The 22,382-nt window shown below is 42.3% G+C and overlaps 1 protein-coding gene across 1 annotated transcript in view; it reads left to right on the top strand.

The window, feature by feature from the left end:
* The window catches only part of Kcnk10 (potassium two pore domain channel subfamily K member 10), a 126,065-nt gene that overhangs the window by 79,761 nt on the left and 23,922 nt on the right, over positions 1-22,382 (top strand). The window contains exon 4 of the mRNA XM_051196156.1: positions 4,129-4,289. Within this exon, the coding sequence (XP_051052113.1) occupies positions 4,129-4,289 (161 nt within the window). The remainder of the gene's footprint in view (positions 1-4,128; positions 4,290-22,382) is intronic.

Genomic DNA, 22,382 nt, shown 5'->3' with positions numbered 1-22,382 from the left:
ACATAATGCCTGTTCATATCAGGATTGGCCTGGGCCTACGTAACATAGAAGTCACCTAGCGGTAAAGTTTAAGTGATATCACTCATTAGGTTGAATTTTATGGACTAAAACTAATGTTTAAGATTTAGGTTTGGGATAAGCAGAGCATAATTTGTGGGAGATAAGGTCAGAGTCTGGCTCATCAGATGGCAAAGGGTCACCAGGTTGTAAACTAGATCCATTCCCAGCATTCCAGGAGGAAGAGCTAAGTCTCTCATTCCATTGGAGAGATAAACTATTTAACTTCTCCTGGGTTCCCCAGTGCTTATTCTTGTGCAGAAAGACTTCCCATCCCCAATGCAGGACCTTTCTGAGTGTGAGGTCCTGTTTGACTTGCACAGTTCAGTCATGCACCAGAACATCCCTGCTAGCACAGAGGTTGGTCCCACAGTCACAGTGTGGCAAAGATTTGATTTGGCACATAAGCATGTGGAAAGTTCTTTGCATCTCAGGACTGTTTTTAAACATTTGTTTTTTCATTAAGGACTGAGATGCTTTCTATTTATGGGTGATCAGAGCCAAGGCCCATCTGGTTCTCTGTTGTAACAACCTCGCTGTTTCTCAGCATTCTTGCTGGGCTGGCCATCTTTTGTGAAGAGTCAGAAGCAGCTGGTTGGTAGAGGGACTTTTGAACTAACTTTGCTTCCCTTACATCTGGTTCTGATGTGCCAGTTTAGTTCCTGTTGACCAGTTGCTCCTCTAGCAAGTGAGCTCTCTCTATTTCTCAGCCTCAGTGGTGTCTTCTGCCTAAGAGGCACTGTATTTGCCACCCAGCCTCCATGACCGTGAACTCACTCAAGTCATTGAGCTAACACAGTTCAAGGTATACACACACAGACACACAGACACACACAGACACAGCACACACACACAAACACAGCACACACACAGACACACAGACAAACACACAGAAACACAGACACACACACACACAGAGACATACACATGCACACACAAATGCACACACAAATGCACACACAAATGCACACCATATTGGTCTACTATATACATACATACATACATACATACATGCACACATGATATATTTGAATATTGCCTTATTAACACACTTCTTGGAGAATTTCAATTTTATTTATTGTGGTATTCTGACCTGTGAAATATTAGCCCGTTCTACTACTGCTACCAGCAAGTACTCTTTTTGTTCACATTTCTCTTGGATGTTTCTGATACCATAAGACTTGGAGAGATCCCACAGGTCTAAGGATAGTGGGCTATTTTGAGGTGGATGTGAAACCTCCTTGTTTTTCACTGGTGCTTCTCAGGTAATGCCAGCATGCTCTCTAAACACACTGGAGGATATGTGTAGAGTTTGTCTGGATTAATAAATGCATATTCAGTAGGCTCAGTGCTTTAGTTTGCCCACATCTGCAATATTTCTTCTGAGATGGACTAAAAGAAAACCTGTATTCCCCAAAATGGGGCTGTTTGTGAGACAGTCAAGCTAAAATTGTTAGTATCTCTATAAGTTTCTAGAATGTTTCCAAGACGCACCTTAAGCTCCTGTAATGTGAAGCCACAGAGACACACTTGTTCTCTTTCTAACATAATCAGTAAGTCAGTGAAAATCGGATTATTCCAGGTGAGTATGCTTGGCCAGATCATTTTGCCCAAGCTCCTGAAAATGTTAGGGAAAAAGTCCCAGGAGTTTTGTTGCACATCTAAGTCAATATGATAGTGAGCAAAAGGAAATAAGATTAGGAAGTCTTGCCTGCACACTCATCTAAGAAATGGAAAGTGCAATTTAAATAATTTGTGGTAAGAGGTTGGAATGATTCTGAACAGAAAATTGTTAAGGAAAACAGCCAAGTGGCTCATCCCCAAGGCAGAATATAAGAGCAAGCTCTGCAGGCCCATGGGAACATGAATGATGGACATCCAAGAGCATAGTTTTCTTTCTTGGCCATGCTGAGAACATTGTTCTTTTCTGTGCTATGTTCTCTAAGCTGTCTCTTGCCATGGACCAATACCTCACTTATTGCATGGATTCAGAAACAAGTCCCACTTGAACTTCCTGAATTGGAGAGAAGGTTAAGTGGCTATTGTAAGAGTGTAATGACAATTGACAAGTAAATGAATATCAATTGCTTGGTATTGTACAATTACAATTGCTATGTAAATCGCACTAATATTATAAGCCTCTTTCTTGCAGTAATACTATTGCCAGCCCCATTTATGTGGAATAAGCCTATCTTAGTTAGGGTTTCTGTGCTGTGAAGAGACACCATGACCACAGCAACTGCTATAAAACAAAAATTTTAATTTGGGCTGGCTTATAGTTTCAGAGGCTTAGTCCATTATCATCACTGTAGTGAGATATTCACTTTGTCTGCACCTGTGGCACTGAACACACCCATTGGGCAGCCATGGTGCTGGAGAGGAGGATCTGAGAGCTCTACATTTGGATCCTCAGGCAGCAGGAAGAGACTTGCCACACTGAGCCTGGCTGGAGCACCTGATACCTCAAAGCCTGTCTCCACTGACATACTTCCTCCAACAAGGTCACACCTATTTCAACAAGGCCACACCTCTTAACAGTGCCAGTCCCTATGGGCATATGGGAGCCATTTTCTTTTTTCTTTTTCTTTTTTATTTAATTTTATATAACAAAGTCCAATTAAATGAAAACAAACATTTATACACAATATTTGGGAATTTGGGCGTCGTTCTTTCCAAACTACTTCCTGCTGGTAAGGGGCGCTGTCTTGGGGGATTCGAAGAAGATTCAGATATCCTAGCTGTAGTCTGTAGGGCTGTTTTGTCCAGCTGTTTGGAATGTAGGATCAGCTTGTACTCTGTTTCAGGAGGTCTGGTGTGATCAAACCACATTAGTCTGGAAGGAATCCACATCTTTTCATTTTCTGTGGAAACAAAAATAGAAATACTTTCCCCCAGTAACTTGTTCTTCAACTTAAATTTTGGAGTCAAAGCGTTTTTTTTTTTTAAATTTATTATTTTACATGTCGATCCCAGTTCCCTCTCCCTCCCTCCCTCCCTCCCCTCCAGCCCTCCCTCCCTCCTTCCCTCCCTTTTGCCCTCTCTACCCTCTCCCATGCACTCTAAACACCCTCCCCTCCCAACCCCCCACCACAATACCATATGTAGGGGAATGCCATCCAGTTGGGGTCATGTAGATCTGACAGGTCCTGTGAAGTAGGGACTAGGGCTTCTCTCCTATCTCTAGAATAAGGCAGTTATCCCTCCATGGGGGATATGTTTGCAAAGTCCTTTTGTGCACCAGGGATACATCCTGGAGGAGCCATTTTCTTTCAAACCACCACAAAGCCCAAAACTCACTATACTTGAATTATTTACATAATTGCAAAACTCTTAAGAATGCAGATGTTCATATTTTCAAACAACTATACAATGTGAAACTCATTTTAATTGACACGACTATAGATAGAATCTTCTGTGTTCAAACATCTATTCTATCCACAAGCATTTATTTAGCTCTGATTGCTCTGGGAGCAAGGGTAATGGGTGGAGATACAATGGACTGTGTGCCATTGCTAGAAAAGAGAGTTGGGCATAGCTGGACGTCACTGTCAGTGAGGGAAAGAGACACAGAGCCTTTGCTTACTCATTTCCCCCCATTACCAGGCTTCCCAGCTTAGGGAAGAACAAGTCCTTTATCTCTTGTGAGTTTGTCGTAGACCATATTTCCTCTTTAATGCTCAGTGCCTACTACTTTATGAGAGCAGATGTTGAATATGGTGAGTCCAGGCAAAGAGGAAGCCCACAGGACAGTACTGTACTGGCTCATTGTCTACTGCAGCAAAGGTGAAACATGATGAAACATGTTCAATCGTGTCCATGCTGTGTGATACTTCTTTAGAGAAAAGTATCAATTTTCCATCGGAAATGCAATTCAGGCTGACCACACGTTTCTTAAGTGTATTAGGTTCTCAGGAACCTGGAGACTATTTACGGGGAGAGAAGCAAGGGGGCACTGTTTCGAACTGTAAAAGGTTTTGGAGAACATGAATTCTGAGGAATCTTTGGCCAATGCTCTACTTTCTCTGCCAGCTCACGTCTCTCCCTCTTTGTCTTTCTACTCTTTCTCTCCAGGGTATGGGAATATTGCTCCGAGCACTGAAGGAGGCAAAATCTTTTGTATTTTATATGCCATCTTTGGGATCCCGCTCTTTGGTTTCTTATTGGCTGGCATTGGAGACCAACTTGGAACCATCTTTGGCAAAAGCATTGCAAGAGTGGAAAAGGTTTTTCGAGTGAGTACTGCACCAATTTAAACCCCCATTACGGGATCCATTGGCTTTGGCCTAATAGGGTTTAGAAGCCGCAGCGAAGGCTCTGGTCTGAATGAAATAGCTGAATACTATGATTGTGTTTTTATCTCTTGGCCACTGATAGTTGAATAACTTCCTGCCTTTGGTGGTACTTACAGGATCCAAGAAGGTTAAGTACCGATTACCAGCATATGTTTCCCCAAGAGGTCTGGCACACTCAATGTCTTAGTCTGTTTAAGCTGCTATAATGAAAGGTCGACCGCAGGAAGGCGTATAAACAACAGAAACTTACTTCCCACAGGTTGAAGTCTGGGTATATAGGATCAAGGTTCAGGTGCCTGGTGAAGAGCTGTGCCCCCACCCCTTCAAGGTGGCATTGCCACAGTGTGGTCCAGAGAGAAGAGGTGCCAAGACCTTGTAGTGGATGGGTAGAAAGGGGAAATGGGTTGACATTGCAGGATGACTCTTTTATAAGGGCTTCTACCTCATTGATGAAGGAGGAGCCCTCATGACTTAACCCCTTTTAAGGCCCAACCTTTTAAGATCACATTAGCCTACACCTGTCATTTAAACCATAGCTTACCTTCCCTTAAAGATGGAAAATGATAAGCAGGTTGGATGGTTCGGTGGGTGAAGTCACTGTCTGGACAATTCCTACAAGCTGAGTTCAGTCTCCAGGACCCACATGGTGGAATGAGAGATCCTAGTCTTACAAATCACCTTTGGACCTCCACCTGTGGGCTATATTCTCGTATGTGTGTGCAAGGGCGTACACACACACACACACACACACACACACACACACACACACACATGCCAAATGAAAAAGATGGAAGATGGTTTCCTTACTGTTTTTAAAATGATGTAGAGAAATACAAACCCATCTGTTTTATTTTAGACTCCCTTCACTTGCTTTATTCCTGCAGCATCTCCAAGGGTTCCTGGATTCTAAATTTCTCTGTTTTCTGTTCTATGTTCTATGTTTTGTGTCTCTTGCTATTCTACTGATGGGATTTTTGACCTCTGTAGCAGGCATGTAGGACGGATGTGAGTGGTCTAAGGTTGCCAATGCCCTTTAACTCATACCTATTCATTTGATTTCATAAAACTCATGGTTAGCTTAGCTTTTACTCAGTCTTGATGCCATTCTCAAGCCTTTTTGTCCTTCATCAGAGAAGCCTTTCTTATGGTAACTTAACTGTGTGTGTGTGTGTGTGTGTGTGTGTGTGTGTGTGTGTGTAGACCAGATGTTAATGTCAGGTGTCTACCCTGTTGATCCCCACCTTATTTTTTTTTTTTTTTTTTTGATTCAGTGTCTCACTGAATTCAGAGCTCACTGATTTAATTGGGTAGGTCCCGTCTCTGTCCCCTAAGTACTGGGATTATATACGCCCACTACTATGCCAGCTTTCTATGTGGGTGCTGGGATAGTACTGGGGTCCTCATGCCTGTGTGCCAAGCGCTTTGCAGACAAAGCTGTCTCTCCATCCTTTGATGATACAATTTTCCACAGTGACATTTTGAGAACATTTTGGAATCTGTAAGGATATGTGAGTGGTGAGCTGTAAGTCAGTGCACACCCCCACCCTTGGAGACAGGGTCTCTCAGAATGTTCCTCAAACCCTGGATTCTGCTTCTTTTCAGCGATGCAGGGGGAGTCTCAAAGGGGAAACATGAGAGGTTTATTAGTGGGCGAGGAGAACAAGATGCCCAGATGAGTCACGGTCACATTCATAAACCCAGCAGTCCCGCAAAGCTGCCTCCATACTCATCTGCCAAAGGCCACAGAGTGCAAATCAACTTTAGAAAGCTTTGGTCATGGCCAAATGAAATAATGGGTGGGCAAGAGCTTGACCCAGGAGCGGAAACACAGAGCTCAGAGCTGCTGTCCCTCCTAAGAAGAGAGTTTGCTGGCAGGCTAGCCACTCACTCAGATTTTGTGTATGCCTGAGTTTTTCTGGAATGTCCCAAAGCCTTTGCTCCCTGGGTGCTGGCTGGCTAGCCAGCCTCATTAGAATGTGCACCTGTCTCTTCAGCGGTCACCATGGAAACCATGGTGCTCAGTTTGTCAAATGTTTAGGTCTTCTTAGCTCAGACACAGAGGCTTTGTCTCCAAAGGGCTGTTTTGAACTCCTCGGAGGCATTTCTTAGCCGTCTGCACATCCCTTTGAGTTAGGGAAAAATAGATGGGGTGACTGAACACTCATAAGAAACAGTAGTGTTCTTGGAGCATTCCCACTGAGAAATGACTGATTCCACATTTCCCCTGTTTTGTAGCTCCTCTTGGTTTTGGTTTCCTTGGTCATTAGAAGAAAGGGTTGGATTGCATCTTTCAGATTCCCCTTAGCAGATTTAGTTATTGTATTCTACAAGAGGGGAGAGATTACAATCATTTTATCGCATGCCTATCAAATTTGGAGTGTACTTCTGTAATGCAGCTTAGACTACAAGTGGGAGCATGCTATTCCCCTCTTACGAAGTATTTCCAAAAGGCCCTTCAGTAGATTCTGGAGCCGTGACTGAACATTTACACATATCATTTTTATGCTTGACTCTTTGTACCATCAAAGACAGGGAGTTATGCAGGATGAGACTCCAGGTTTGAGCGAGAACCTACTTCCAAGTGCATTCACATCTGTGAAAGAAAACTAATTACTGCATTACTTTCTCCGGGGTGGGTACTCTTTCTATTCCCTTTAGCTAGAGAGAGGGATGGCAAACTAAAGTCATAATTCCATCTAAGCCTCACTGAGTGACCAGTGAGCTTTGAGACTGCTTATGGGGGAGTGCATGAAGGGTTAGGTACAGAAGCGTGAATGACTCAGGGAGCTGCATTACCAAACTCCTATTCTCTAAGGGTGATGACTCACAAAGCTGCACCATGGAGATTCCGCTCTGCCTTTGGGTGGCTAAACTACTGATGAGTCTCCTTCCAAGGGGGTGATCACTGATTATTAAACTCAGCAGGGTCCTCACAAATATTGGGAATTTCATGAGTCTTGTGATGCTCTCTGCTTCCTCCACAAGGCAATGTTTCCAACTAGAGGAAAGAGCCACAAACATATTTTTTTGTGGCTGTAGGATGGTAAGCCCTCTTTCCTTTCTGGTTTTCAAGGAGGACCCTGTCTGAGTTAAGGTTTTTATGCTGTGAAGAGATACCATGACTATGACAACTCTTATAATGAAAGCATTTAATTGGGGTGGCTCAGTTACAGTTTCAGAGGTTCAGTCCATTATCAACATGGTGGGGTATGGTGGCATGCCAGAAGATGTGGTGCTGGCAACATCTTGATGTGCAGGTCACAGGAAGTCAACTGAGATGCTTGGCAGTATCCTGCACATAAGAAACTTTAAAGTTCTCCCCCCACAGTGACACACTTCCCCTAACAAGGCCATATGTACCCCAACAAAGCTACACTTCCTAATAGGCCATTCCCTATGAATTTATGGGGACCAATTACATTCCACATTCCATTCCCTGACCCCCATAAGCTTGTAACAATATCACAATGCAAAATACATTTAGACCAACTTCAAAAAATCCCCATAGTCTATCACAGTCTCAACAATGTTTAAAAGTCCAAAGTTCAAAGCCTTTTTTGAGAGTCATACAATCTTTTAACTGTAATTCCCTATAAAATCAAAATAAAAAAAGCAAGTCACATACTTACAACATATAATGGCACAGGATGTACATTGCCATTCCAAAACATAGGGAAAGAAATACTGGACTAAAGCAAGACTGAAAACCAGTTGTGCAAACTCCAAACACTGCACCTCTACTTCTGATGTCAAAGCGCTCTTCAGATCTTCAATTCCTTCCAGCTTTGTTTGCTGCAGCACACTTCCCTCTCTTGGGCTGGCTCCACTGCCTGTTAGCAGCTTTCCTAGGCAGGTGTCCCACGACACTGACATCTCTAACATCTTGAGTTCTCTAAGGCAATCCAGGTTTCAACTTCACAGCTCCACACAATGGCCTCTCTACTAGGCTTCCATTCAGGGACACCCCTGGCACATGCCTGACCTCAGTGATTTTTTTGGGGGGGGCATGGAGGCAAATTCTATAACCAGTTTCTTCTATCCTAAGCTCTAAAGCCAGAACTATGTGGCCAAAACTGCTGAGTTCTGCTGCTTACTGGGGCTGGAACATAACCCCCTCATTTAATTACATTTTCACAAGCTTTCTGTCCTTCACTGTTTAACCTTGGCTGTTCTGAAACTTGCTCTATGGACCAGGCTGCCCTCAAACTCAGAGATCTTCCCACCTCTGCCTTCCCGGTGCTGGGATTAAAGGTGTGCACCACCACCACACCCAGCTCTAAACTTTAGCTCTTTTTCAAAAGTTGGAAATTTAGCTGGGGGGAGGGGATCTTGCCCTGAGGTCATCACTCCCTTTATTTCATTTCTCAATCTGTATATCTTCTTGAACAAAGAATTCAGCTCTATTCTACTTCCTGGTGTTCCTTTTAACCTCAACATTTTAATTTTTATAATTTACCCTGCTCAGCCTGCTCCTTTTCATGATACATTTTTATTTGGTTATCACTTAAAAAAAAATCCCTTGCCAAGAGAATTAATCCAAAAATTAATCCAAAACTCTTCACTTTAGCCTCAGGTAGACTTTTTAGACAAAGGCAAAAGGCAGCTACTTTCTTCACCAAAATATCACCAGAACAATCTCTAGGCAACATACTAAAAATTTTCTCTGAAACCTCTCGAGTGAGCCCCCAACGTTCATATAACTTGGCACCTCTGTCTTCCATGCTCCTCCTAGTATGGGCCACTAAGCAGTGCTCAAACCATTCCACTGCTTTCCTAACTCAAAGTGCCAAAGTCCAAATTCCTCCAAGCAAACACGTGGTCAGGCCCATCTGGTACCAATGTGTCTTAGTTAGGGTTTTGATCGCTGTAAAGAGACCCCATGGCCAGGGCATCTCTTATAAAGGAAACATTTAATTGGGGTGGCTTGGTCAGTTTCAGAGGTTCAGTCCATTGTCATCATAGTGGGGAGCGTGACAGCATGCAGGCAGGTGTGGTGCTGGCTACATCTTGATATGCAGGCCACCGGAAGTTGACTGAGACACTTGGCTACGGTATACTGAGCATAGGAGACCTCAAAGCCACCCCACAGAGACACACTTCTTCCAACAAGGCCAAGCCTACTCCAACAAAGCCACACCTCTTATAGCCACTCCCTATGAAATTATGGGGGCCAATACCATTCAAACTACCACAGAGCCATTTTCTCAGTTTCTCCCCCAGCTTTGCCACAGAGGCTCTTACAGTTTCAAAACCAAGGATGTACTGTATCCTCCTCACACTTTGGTCCAGCTGTGGGGAAGCTCTCTGCTTTTGATGGTTCAGAAATTAGATCAAGCCTAATCTGTTTTAAAGGTCAGCCATATTATATCACATAGTTATGGGAGCAATAGGTCACTGTCACTTCTAGAGGCACCGTAGACATTCTGTCTTCAGCACACGCAGAGTTGTGGTATTATTGGTAGCATAGACCTTCCCCACAAAGACAGTCTCCCCACTGACCTCCACTACACTATGGAGAACTAAACCAAGTTCATCTGTTTACAGCAAGATCATTACAACCAACAAAAGAAGGGCAGAAGGTGTTCACCCAAGTCCATCAGGTTAAGTCCCTTGTCAGGTTGGAAAGTGTGACTAGAGGCTCAGAGTGTATTTTGCAACATTGATCATGATGCCAGGAAAACAGGCCTGCCCTCTGGACACTGACACACAGCAGTCAAAAAATGTGCTTGTTTTAAGTGAGGTCTGTTGGCCACACAGGTCAAGCATATCTAAGTTCTTTCTTTCTTGGCATGTCTGCTATTTATCCATAGGCTTGTTATCTCATGGTTGCAAGAAGGTTACAACGGGAACAGATATCATGGTTTTAAGCAACCACATTTAAGGCAAGATAAAAGAGACACTTAAAAATGTGTTATTATAACTGTTTTATTTCTGTCTCTCTCGACATTTTATAGCAGTTTTAGATTTATTGCAAAATTGAAAGGACATATATATGCATTCCTATTTATATGTCATATATATGTTTAACATATACAAACACACACACACACACACACACACACACACACACACACACACACACATACTGTCTCTACCAGAGTGACACATTTTTATTCATTTGATGAACCCGAATTGGGGCATAATTAGTTCCCGGTCTATAATTTATATTAGGGTTCTCTCATAATGCTGTACATTCTGTGTTTGGTCCCGTGTTCAGTGACATGGACCCACCATTACAGAGTCACATAGAGCACTTTCATGGCCCTCGCCACCTGTGTTCTGCCTCTTCACCTCCTTCCTTCTCCTAAGCCCTGAAAAGCACTCATCTTTGTCTTTGGCCTTTTCTGGAATGCAATAGAACTGGAGTTATCAATATAGAGCCTTTTCAAACTGACTTCCTTCAGTTAATGATAAACAATCATCTGTCATCTAATAGGATTTTTCTTCAGGAATTTTTATGGCTTAATATCTCATTTCTCTTTAGGGCTAAATGATAATCTATTTTTTTCTGAGTGGTTATCTGGTTTATTGATCCATTTACCTACTGAAAGATAGCTTGTTGCATTTTACTTTAGTCAATATGAGTAAAGCTGCTGGAACTACCTGTTTCAATTCCTCTGGGTCTGTAGCAGGAAACATGATCACTGGATTTATGAGCATGCTTTGTGTTAAGAAATGGCTACTGCCATTTTCCATTACTATAAAGAATAAATGAGAGTTTTCTTTTCCTGTGTCTCACTTTCTTGACAGCATTTGGTGTTGCTTGCATGGTTCCAGTTAGCATGCTGTGGTAGCTTCCTATTTTAATTTACAGTTCCCAAATGACTTATGGCATGGGATACTGCCTCGCATGCTTATAGGACAGCTAATAGATCTCTATTGATATCTTTGGCCCATTTTAAGTCAAGTTGGTTTTTTAATTGTTGAGTTTTAAAAGTTTTAAAGCCATTTATTAGATGTGACTTTAGAAAATATCCTATATAACCTGTCCTTTTATTCTCTTACCTACATCTTTTGCAAAACAGATTTTTTTAAAAACACAGCCTAGCATATTGACCACTTTTTTTTTCAGGTGTGTGCCATGTGTCTTTGCTACTTATTCAAAAATTCAAAAGGCTATTGCTAGTCCTACCTAAGGCCAGCTAGGTTACTTCTGTTTTCTAGGTGTTTCTTAGTTGCATAGGTTACATTAAGTCTGTGATGTATGTTGAGTTAATTTTTGTGAAGGGTGTGAGGTCTGTTACTACATCTATAGAGGTGTGTGTGTGTGCATGTACTGAGTGTGCACATGCATGTATTTTTTTTTTTGACTCATTAACTAGAAATGGATCATTTGATCATTCTCATTTGTAAGAGAGGTTAGAAAGGAGCATCCAACAAAGGGCAATTGAATTGACTTTGACCCTCAGCAGTCTGCTTCAGCACTCTCTGGAAATTTTATACACGAATATTTTTGGAGGATTTGCCAAGCTCTCCAGGCAATTCTGGTATTTGCTGGAATATGAAGACCCTAGGGGTAGAGGAATTACCTATCATCCCTTGAGACTGAACACATTAATTGAATGAATGGAATTCTAATTCTATGAGCAGAGAAGATGGGATAAACAAGTATAAGCACACACTGGTGTTGGTCAATAAGAAGCCACATAAGTTACTTTTCAGGAAACTATCTCTTTTCCTGCTTGTCATAAATTAGCTGGTCTTTGAAATCCTTGAGTCATTTAGGACAGGCTGGTTTATGCTCTAGTAACAATCCTGTCTTGCCCCCAACCCATGCTAAGCTTGAAACCTAGACAAGTGTCCAAGCTATTGCCTTTGCTATGACAGGAGGAGAGCTGGAATCTTCATACTGGCTCTTAAGAGTTTTGGCATCCAGGGAGAGGCCGTTGTGCTGAGATGGTTGGTCATTCGGCCTCAAAAGTTTATGCACTGTTCGATCTCCAAGGACAATAGAAAAATTTGTGAATATCAAAAATGCTATTGGCATTTTTGACAAACATCCTGGGAATGTAGATACAGATGGCCTGTGCATCCAATTTTGGGAAACACTATTGTGTTTGTGACTCACGCTTTACACATCAAGAAAACCGAGGCCATCATTTGTGAAGCCACCAACCTGAGGCCATGTGTTAGTGGCATGGTCTAGATCTGAACCAGTAATCCTGTTAAGCCTCTTCTAAATGAGCCAAAACAAGTTTACTATCAGGCACACTGTTTCAAACTACACTGTGAAGCCAGTGTGGAGTATGCCGTCTTTTAGCATACTTTGCTGGTGAAGTGCAAAAAGGTCCCCCTGCCATCCCGAAGAGGGAAATCTGGCCAGTTAGCAAGAAAGGATAATTACTTGAGGTTGAGCAGTCCAGGTGTCAGATCCCAAATCAGGGTTTAGAAGTGAGCAGCTGCTCTCTTCTGCTGTGGGCTACAGCTCTGCTGGGCAATGCTGGCCACCACTTGATAAGCCAAATCCTGTTTGGACTGGATCCCACTCTCTTTCTTTGAGTTGAATTTTGGCCTCTGGGAGGAGGCAGACATCTCCTTTTATCAGACCCAGTAGCAGCAAGCTTTCTGATATCTCTTCTAAAACCAAGGGACCCTCTTTTTATTTTTTAGCTATCTTACCCCATAGGGATAAGGCAGAAATGAGTCTGGGCACAGCTTACAAATTATGCATTGCCTTAGATCTGCTATTACAAAACTCAAGGACCATCCTGGCTTCCAAACACTTATGAAAGGGTGATGGTTGCTGCCACCTAAAGCCATGGTGATGTCTGCGGTGCTGTTGCTAAGGGCTATGTCTGGGTCTGTGGTCCTGCTGTGGCCAGGGACCATGTTTGTGGTCTGTTCTGTCACCGGAAACTGTGTGGAGACCCATGGTCTGTACTCCCACTGACTGTGAAGAGCAAGGAGGCTATCTTTGCTTTGATATTGATGACTGTAGATGCACAGTTGAGAGGGAGGGACATGGAAGGCTTCTGCGACAATCCTTAATCCCACCCCCCCAAAAAGGTAACAACCTAGGTAGAAAGCCAGCAAAGAGTCAAGAAATAAAGAATAGATAATGCTTGATCACGGCCCTTTCCCTACTGTAGGTCTGAAATTTTCTAGAAATCTCACCGGAAATGCATTGCACAATCTGGTTTTTAACTTTTTAGGTTATCATCCCATCCAAAGTACCCCCAGAGCCATTCTATAGTCTTACACACACAGACACACACACACACACAGAGAGAGAGAGAGAGAGAGAGAGAGAGAATGTTCTTAGTACCCCATCTGCTTTCTACCTACCTACCTACCTACCTACCTATCTATCTATCTATCTATCTATCTATCTATCTATCTATCTATCTATCTATCTATCTACTTAATTGTGATTTTCCTCTTGAGAAGTCCACACCCACAATTGGGTATGTCTTACTTTCTTTTTGAGTGGCTCTTTCTTATAATCTCCATACTTAAAATCGATGTGAAAAGTGGCTTTTAATAAACTGTGACACTTTTTAAAATACCTGTGTGAGCGGAGATTCCTACGGGTCTGTGGGAACTACTCACATGGCTGCAGGTGTGTCCCCATTCCTGCTGCTGCTGCTACCTTGATCTTAGTATAACTGATGTTTGGGTCTGTGTAATTCTTTGGCATATGGTTTCCCTGTGCCTTATAGGGTGGGTCTGGCCTTTTCCACTCACTGGATGCCAGTGTCATCCCTATCCACAGCCACATCAGCCCCAGTGTCTCCAAATACACTAAGTGCCATCTTAAGATAAACAGTTAACCTGGTGGAGAGGAAGAATCATTTGCTTCATAGTCTATGAGGTGTATATCCTGGCTCCTTGTTAGAATCTTCCATTGAGCTCTAGTGTTGAAATCAGTGGTTGTACCCATCTCTTTAGTGCCACACGAACACTACCAAGCACCTTCCTATGTCAGCTGTGCATTTAAGGAGGACTTTGAAGATTTATACTATGGGAATGACGTCATTTTTCACTGGGAAAGGAAAATGCCCCAAGGCTTGACTCTGATGAGTAAGTTAGAGAGAAAGATAGCTGGCTCCGCTATGATTCTTCAACAGGCAAACATCTCGGCCTTCACTGTAGCTGATAGGGACTAATTTAATGGAATAGTCTTCCATTTTCTCAGATGATCCTTAATAACTGGCCAGTGTCCCCTTGGCATTTCCTGTTGCTGTCTGAGATCACTTCAGGCAGTTTTAATGGATTTAAAATGCATCTTCACTCTTCTATAAAGAGTAAAGTTATCAAACCCTCACAAAAATATAAGTAAAGTACTTCCCACTAGTAGTCAATCTCTTCCTCTCCTTGCCTTCCCCCATGCTTCTCTCTCTCTCTCTCTCTCTCTCTCTCTCTCTCTCTCTCTCTCTCTCTGTTTGTCTCTGTGTTTGTGGGTATGTGTGATTATATCTCTCTGTATTTCTCTCTCTGTATGTTTCTCTCTGTTTATGTGTTCACATTCATGTGTATATGGAAGTCAGATGTTAACCTTGGGTGTCATCCTTTTGTAGCAATCTACCTTATTTTTTAAGGTGGATCTTTCACTGGGACCTGGGGCTCATTGATTAAGGCTGGAACACTGAACCCTAGGAATCTTCCTTCTCTGTCTCCGTAGTGTTGGGATTACAATAATGTGCCACCTTCTCCAGCTTTTTACATGGGTTCTGGGGATCAAAACTCAGGTCCTCATGCTTGTGTCGCAAGTGCTTTACTGAGTCATTTTCCCAGCCCCAACTTTTCTTCCTTCCTTCCTTCCTTCCTTCCTTCCTTCCTTCCTTCCTTCTTTTTTTTTTTTTTTTTTTTTTTTTTTTAACATCGTCTCTCTGACAATCTTTAATTGCATGTAACTGGGTTATCTGATTGTTTCTTAGAATGGGTAGAGGCCTTTGCAGGGAGCCTTGGGTTTATCATTTACCTGCTAGGATTGGCTGAGGTCAGAATGAGCATTATGGTACCTCAGACTTGGTGCCAGTATTGTTCATCTGCTCTGAGGGTTTACTGCGTGCTAGACTCTGGGCTGCTGGTTTTACCCAGAATAAACCATGGTCTCAAAGTCAGCAGTGTCATCTTCCTAATTTAATGAGATCAGAATATTTTGCCTGATTCTATGACCTATCCAAAGTCTACCCAGCCTATAACTGATAGAGAAAAGATGCTGGCCCAGGTCCCCTCACCCCAGAGTACATGCAGAGACTCAGCCAATCCTTTCCTTCTCTTTTAAGGACCACAGTGCCTGACAAGCCCAGAAGAGTTGGAAGCTTTAGTGACATCTGGGGACAGAAATATGGACATTTGAGAGAAGCTGATACTAGCCCTGTTTCTCTCTCTTTTCAATCTAATTTTATTCTCTCATTATGTTGAATTGGATCATAGCCTGTAATTCTCTTTATGCACCCATCGTATCTCCCTAAGCAGTACACATTTAGTGTATATCTCCATGTTCATCTCCTCTATGGTGGAGTTTAATCTATGATTTGGACGGCTGGATACTGACTCACAACCAACAGGAGACAGACAAAAGGAGACAGATTTACAGGAGTGGGGCCTATATGGTCCCAATAGCTGATTTGTTCTCCTCGTTTTCCACAAGAGTACTTCATAGATGGGAATGTCCTGTACTGTGTTCTTCTGGGCCATTGCTGTGCTTGGTACTATCTACTCTATGGAAGAAAATGAAGGGCACAGTTCAAGGCCAAATCTCCTGTGCAGCTGAGACATCTGGTCTTGCCTTCCAGAGGCATTCTCCAGGTTTTAGACTCATTGGTTTCCTAGCCTCAGCATCCCACTAAAAGTGTTTTGAAGGACATAGAGTCAGAGGATAAGGACAATAAGACTTTAATTCTCATTGGAGATTTAACTCAGTTCTAACCTCAGAGTCTGCTTTGCTTGGCTGCAATGTTTCTTCCTTTCAAGAACTGTTTGTGGTTTTCAGGTTTTACTGGCTTTTCCTGAGGCTTCTGATATTCTGCAAACAGCTTTACCAGCACTTGAAACCTTCTATTCCATTTCAGAAAGAAGATTCATAATGAGGTGGAAAAAAAATAGCTTTAGTGGACTATTTGCTAACAGGAAGTAGAATTCATGGTCTGACCTTGTGGTATTTAAAATCTTCCTTCCCGTAGTTAAGTCCTTACCAGCTAAAACATGGTGACACCTCCCATTTTCTCCATGAAGTTGACTGGAGTGCCATGTTCAGATTTTCAGGATTTCATCTCCAGATTGTAATTTTTAAAGCCATTTGTCTAAAAGGAATTGGGTGAACAAATTCATCTATGCTCTCTCTTTGTTTGTTTGCTGTTCCCTAAGGGAAACCTGTACAGGTTTACCCAAAAGCATTGTCTGACAGAAGGAACCATCTAGAAATGTGTATGAGATTTCACTATCTGCTAGGTCTTGCCCCTAGAACCCCAGGAGTCCTATTAATTAAAATGTTTTATATCTTCACAAATTGGGGCTACTTTAAATCCAGGAATGTATTAGTTCTACTCCCATGGTAACTTGCATCTAAAATTAACAGTGACTCTTGAGTTACTAATGTAAAGAGAGTGTTTTATCAGCATTCACATCATCATAAAATCAACTTAATAGGCAGATGAATTCCCATGTTCTTCCTTTATCACCAAATTTCATAGACTAGTTTGGTTCTTCTATAAGGCACCAATTTAGGAGAGTAATAATCCTTAGCTCCTCCACGGAACTCTTTATTATTTTAGATTACATTTATTGATGTGAAAAATTCTGTGTGTGTATGTGTGTGTGTGTGGTAATATGTTTATGCTGCTATGGAGCTCAGAGGTTGACATCTTTATATGTCTTCCTTGGGAGTCTCTTATACTTATTTGTTTATTTATTTATTGAGACAGATTTTTTTCAATGAACCTAGAGTTTGCCAATTTGGCTAGACTGACCAGCCAGTTGAACCCCCCCCCCGGGGATTTTACTGTTTTTACTTCCCAGGCTCCAAAATTATAGGCACTCAGTGCTGTGCCTGGCTTTGACATGGAGTGGGTGTGGGGGATACGATCTGAGTTCCTCATGTTTATTCAGCAAGCCTTTTACAGACTGAGTCATCTCCCCAACTCCCCCTTTTTCTTTTTTTCTTTTCTATGTTAATATTTTGTCTCATGCTAATTGTTATGGGTTGGGTCTGGAATGTTCTCTAGATGTTCGTGAATTGAAGACTTGATCTCAATACAGCAGTATTAAAGATGATTGGATTATGAGAGTGTTAAACTCATCAATGGATAAATTTACTGATGATTCTGTGGTGCTTTGGATAGGTATGGAGCCCCAAAACTCAAGTGTTTGAATACTTGTTCTATAGGTGTGGCATTGTAGGAGGTGTGGCCTTGTTGGAGGAAGTGTGTCACTGTGGAGGCGGGCTTTGAGGTATCATAAACTCAAGCCCTGCCAATATGCCTCAGTGTTCATTTCCTGTTTCTTGTGGATCAAGACATAGAACTCTCAGCTTCTACTCCAGCACCATGTCTGCCTGTGTGTCACCATGCTTCTTGTCATGATGATAATGACTAAATATCTGAAATTGTAAGCCACCCCAATTACACATGCTTTTCCTTTACAAGATTTGCTTCAGTCATGGTGTCTCTTCACAGCAATAGAAACCCCAACTAAGATTCATAGCTCAATGAAGTATTAAGAAGTAGGACCTGGCAGTGAAAGTTGGTTACTAGGGATATGACTTTTGGCTTCCTTGACTCTCTCTCGTCTCATTGATGCCTTAACTCTTACTCAAAGAAATGGGACTGGCTGACTCAAAGTGGGAGTCAAAATAACTTTTCCTTCTTTTTCTTTGGTTTTTCATCACAGTGGCAGAAAACTTACCACACAACTTCTGTGAGCCAAGAAAGTCACAGTTTACTAGCGTAGTTTACAAACTGATGGGCCCTGCTATTGAGTCTGCCTGTACTAGAGCTGGGCAGGTGATCTATGTGTTTACAATAGTATGGTGCCTAGGACAATTTCTAAGTGACTCAATGTGATAAAAACCACTGGAAAATTTCCAATAGCTTTAGGACTTTTGTTTTTGCCTTAGGGAAGGGAAGATATTGAGCTTAATACATTGTCATTGAAAGATGTACCGACACTCTGAACTGTCATTCCCTTGGGAGGTGATGGCATGCCAGGCATATTCAGTTACATTGATGTACTGCTAGTAGAATTATCTCTCTTTTAAAAACATTTTAAATGTATATAATGTGTATTTTTTTTGTGTGTGTGTATGTGTGCATGTGCGTGTGAATGCATCTTGGGGTGCTTTTTATAATCATTTACTTTATTTTTTGAAACTGGGTCCCCAAACCTATAGTTTGCCATTTTAAGATAGCCTGGCTGGCCACCAAGCTCCAGGGATTCTCCTGTCCTGTCTCTGCTCCCTCAGCACTGGGGTTACAGGTATGCCCCGCCACACTCTGCTTTTTTGTGGGTGCTGGGGATCTAAACTCAAGCTCTCAGGGTGTTCAGTAAACACCTTCTTTTTCTCTATTATTATTATTATTATTTGTTTTCCAAAACAAGGCTTCTATGTAGCTTTGGAGCCGGTCCTAGGACTCACTTAGTAGACCAGGTTGAACTCAAACTCACAGAGCTCCACCTGCCTCTGCTTCCTGAGTGCTGGGATTAAAGGTGGGCACCACCACCGCCTGGCTCAGTAAACACTTTCCCTAACACCTGGACTGGTATTCCCCTGAACTGAGCCCTGGAGTCCTGCCTAGGCCAGGAGTGTTTCCCGGGGAGGAAGCACTTCACATTGGACAGTGCTTTGCTCTGATGTCCTGAGAGAGTTGCATTTGTGCACCGAAGCATGCCTTACTTAGTGGCTTTAGCTGTGCCTTGGATATCTTCTGCTGGGGTTTCCGCTCTTGTTAGCATGAAGCTGTAGTTCTCAGCTTGTGTGTGGTGGGTCCCCAGGGGCCTGAGGTGCAGTTTTCAGTAACTAGAGTTCTCCTGGTATGGTAAACAACACGTCTCTTTCACATTGTATTGCCTCTTTTCAATTATAAACAGGACTAGGACATTTATCAACAAGTCACTTTAAAGCATAGAGTTGGAACCAAAACGTATGTTTTAAGGGGATCACAGATTTTTTTCTTTCTTTCTTTCTTTTCTTTTTCTTTTTCTTTTTCTTTTTTTTTGGTTTTGTTTTGTTTTTACATTCAGAAGGGATTTTCAGAATGTAAAGTACATTGGGTTTTCAAATCAGTACTCTTTTTCTGTATCCTTCTGGTAGTGTGTGTGCGTGTGTGTGTGTTTGTTTGTGTGTGTGGAGTCTCTATGTGTACTGCTATCTCTGTTTCTGTGTGTGTGTACACATGTGTATATGGTGTGTCTCTATTTGTGTGTGTACTTGCGCTCTCTCCCTCCCCCCCCCCCTCTCTGTGTGTGTGTGTGTGTGTGTATACCCATGTAGAGGTTACAGGCTAACTTGTAGGGTTGGTTCTCTCCTTCAACCATGTAGGTTCTGGGAATGGGAGTCAGGTTGTCAGGCTTGGTGGAAATCACTTTTAGCTGCTGAAACACTTGCTGGCCCCATAGCCACCCTTGTCTTGGTAATAGTCATCTTTACACAGAGGTTGTCTTTTCCAGGAAAATCATCCTGAGAGACACACTTTGATAAGACATGGCTCAGAGGTTAAGAGCACCATGGACTGCCCTTGCGAAGAACCTGACTGAACTCAGTTCTCAGCTCCTTTGTTGAGTGACTTTCAACTACCTCCCCTCTTCTCTCTTCTCTTCTCTCCTCTCCTCTCCTCTCTTCTACCTAGATTTCTCCTATTTATTCTCCCTGCCTGCCAGCTCTGCCTAGCTCTCTCTCTCTCTGCCTAGCTATTGGCCATTCAGCGTTTTATTAGACTAACCAGGTGCTTAGTCAGGCAAGGTGAAACAGCAACATCTTTACCTAATTAAACAAATGCAGCAGAAACAAAGTAACACACCTTTACAAAGTTAAAGTAATATTCTGTAGCATAAACAAATGTAACACATCTTTGCCCAGTTAAAGTAATATTTCATAACAGGCCATTTTGCATTTTTATAAACTATAAACTATAAAATAGTACTGAAAAATGTCAGAAGAGGAGCTAAGTCTCTTCCACAAAGATAGCTGACCCTGCCTCAGTAAGGAACCTGAAAGATGGATTTTTCATCATTTCTCTACTTAGGGATGCTCTGTTTACTTCTATTCCAATTCCTGGGCAGGGAGGAATTTTGCCATGAGCTACATGTAGCAACTGTTCCTCTGCATGAGCCTGGGCAGTGGTTAGAAGGACTGATACTGAGTTATTGTCATTGGTGTTAGACTGTCTACCAGTTTACTTCTGGGTCTGTGGACTAAGTGCAAAGTATTTCGTGTTTTCATCTCATTCCTTCTAGCTGATGCTGCCTTGTAGATTACTTCAGACAGTTCGAAACAGGGATATGCATCATCCAATTTAAAAAAGGAAAAAGAACTTCTGTTTGATTTTAAAAATAGGGTGCATGAAGCTTTGGTGTGTTTTCTTTAAAAAAAAGAATTTTACTAAGCACTGTAACAGAGTTGGAACTAAGAATGAACAAGAAAGCAAATATCAACATCTAGAATGAGGTGTGTGGCACATAAATGCCATATGGTGTGCTTGCAGGGTTATTGCTGCCTCCTTGGCATCCATCCTGACACTGCTACTTGCTTCTTGCCTCTGCTGCTCTTTGAAAAAGTCTCAATTCCTCTTAGCCCTTTGACTCTGCCCTTAGATGGGGGTGGGTCTCTCACCTACTAACCCTTTGGAGGTTGGTTCACCTTTTCCTCAAGGACAAGGGGAAGACCTGTCCAGATGGCTATGTAAATATGGGACACCTGCTTCCGTGAGCTACCATCAGATGGTCTTAAGAATTGATAGGATTGTCTCCTGCCTAGAAAATGGGCTCACATTCCTTCCCATCTGTCTTCTTTCTTTTTTTAAAACATTATTTAATGATCACAGCAGTGGCAGTGTGGAAGGGACTGAGGCAGCCTGAAGAATTCTTTTCAGAGACCTGAACTCAAGTGAAGCTGGACTCTTGACTTCTCTCCAGAAAAGAATTCTAGGGTGAACCCACATGAAGCAGAGCCGAGAGTTTAGCATAGCTCTAAACATGGGCGTAAACAGACACTCATGGAAAAGATAGTACATACTCGTGTGGCTGTGGGCTTAAGGGAGTCACACAAGTGCCTCAGCAGTATCATAATACACTTTTTGTTTCTTCTTAAGTTAGACCTGAAAGGGTTCTTTCCCCCCACTTTTATTATTACTATTATTATTATGTTGTTGTTGTTGTAATAGAATAATAGGGTGGCTCAAGAAAGGTCTTGGATAGGATTGAAGTTTGACAAAACCATTGGTGATGAGGGTTGCACAAGGGAATAAACGCATAGCTTTTACTGCGAGTGTGTGCGTGTGTGTTTGAGAGAGAGAGAGGGAGAGATAGAAATAGAGAAAGGTAATTCCTATGTTTTAACATTTTTATCTGGAACAATGAAGGAATATTGTCTGTGTAGGCAACTTTCACAGCTTAGCTGGTGACTCAGTCTGGATTCTGGGGTGCAGGGCTCCCTTCCTGTCCCCATTGTCACAGGCACAGGTCTGGCTGAGTCTAGAGGGCAGAGGACGGAGTTTCCTGATTGTTGTGCCTTTAAAAAATGAGTATAGAGACACATGGGAAGTTTTATAGGTGATAGTTGATTATGGGAACGATGAGAGGAGCCTGGAGGTGGTCAAATCTTGTGGCCCGGTTCTAAGAGGACAAAAAAGGGAAGGGGGTGAAACTAAGGCCCATAGCCATCTTTTATGGGCCATTAACTTAGTACTGTCCTATGTTTGGAGACTTTTTGAGGATGTTGCATCGGTGGTCTAAATGAGAAATAGAACCTGTAGTCTCAGGAATTTGAACACTTGGTCCCAGTTGATGGCACTGTTTGGGGGAAGTTTAAGATAGTAGAGCTTTACTGGAGGAAGTATGGCACACTAAGGGTTGGGCCTTAAAATCCTCCACACA

This window comes from Phodopus roborovskii, unplaced genomic scaffold, assembly GCF_943737965.1.
Source record: "Phodopus roborovskii unplaced genomic scaffold, PHOROB, whole genome shotgun sequence".
In the NCBI taxonomy this organism is placed as follows: domain Eukaryota; kingdom Metazoa; phylum Chordata; class Mammalia; order Rodentia; family Cricetidae; genus Phodopus; species Phodopus roborovskii.
The sequence above is the reverse complement of the archived record's forward strand: the minus strand, read 5'-3'. Positions and strand labels throughout refer to the sequence as shown.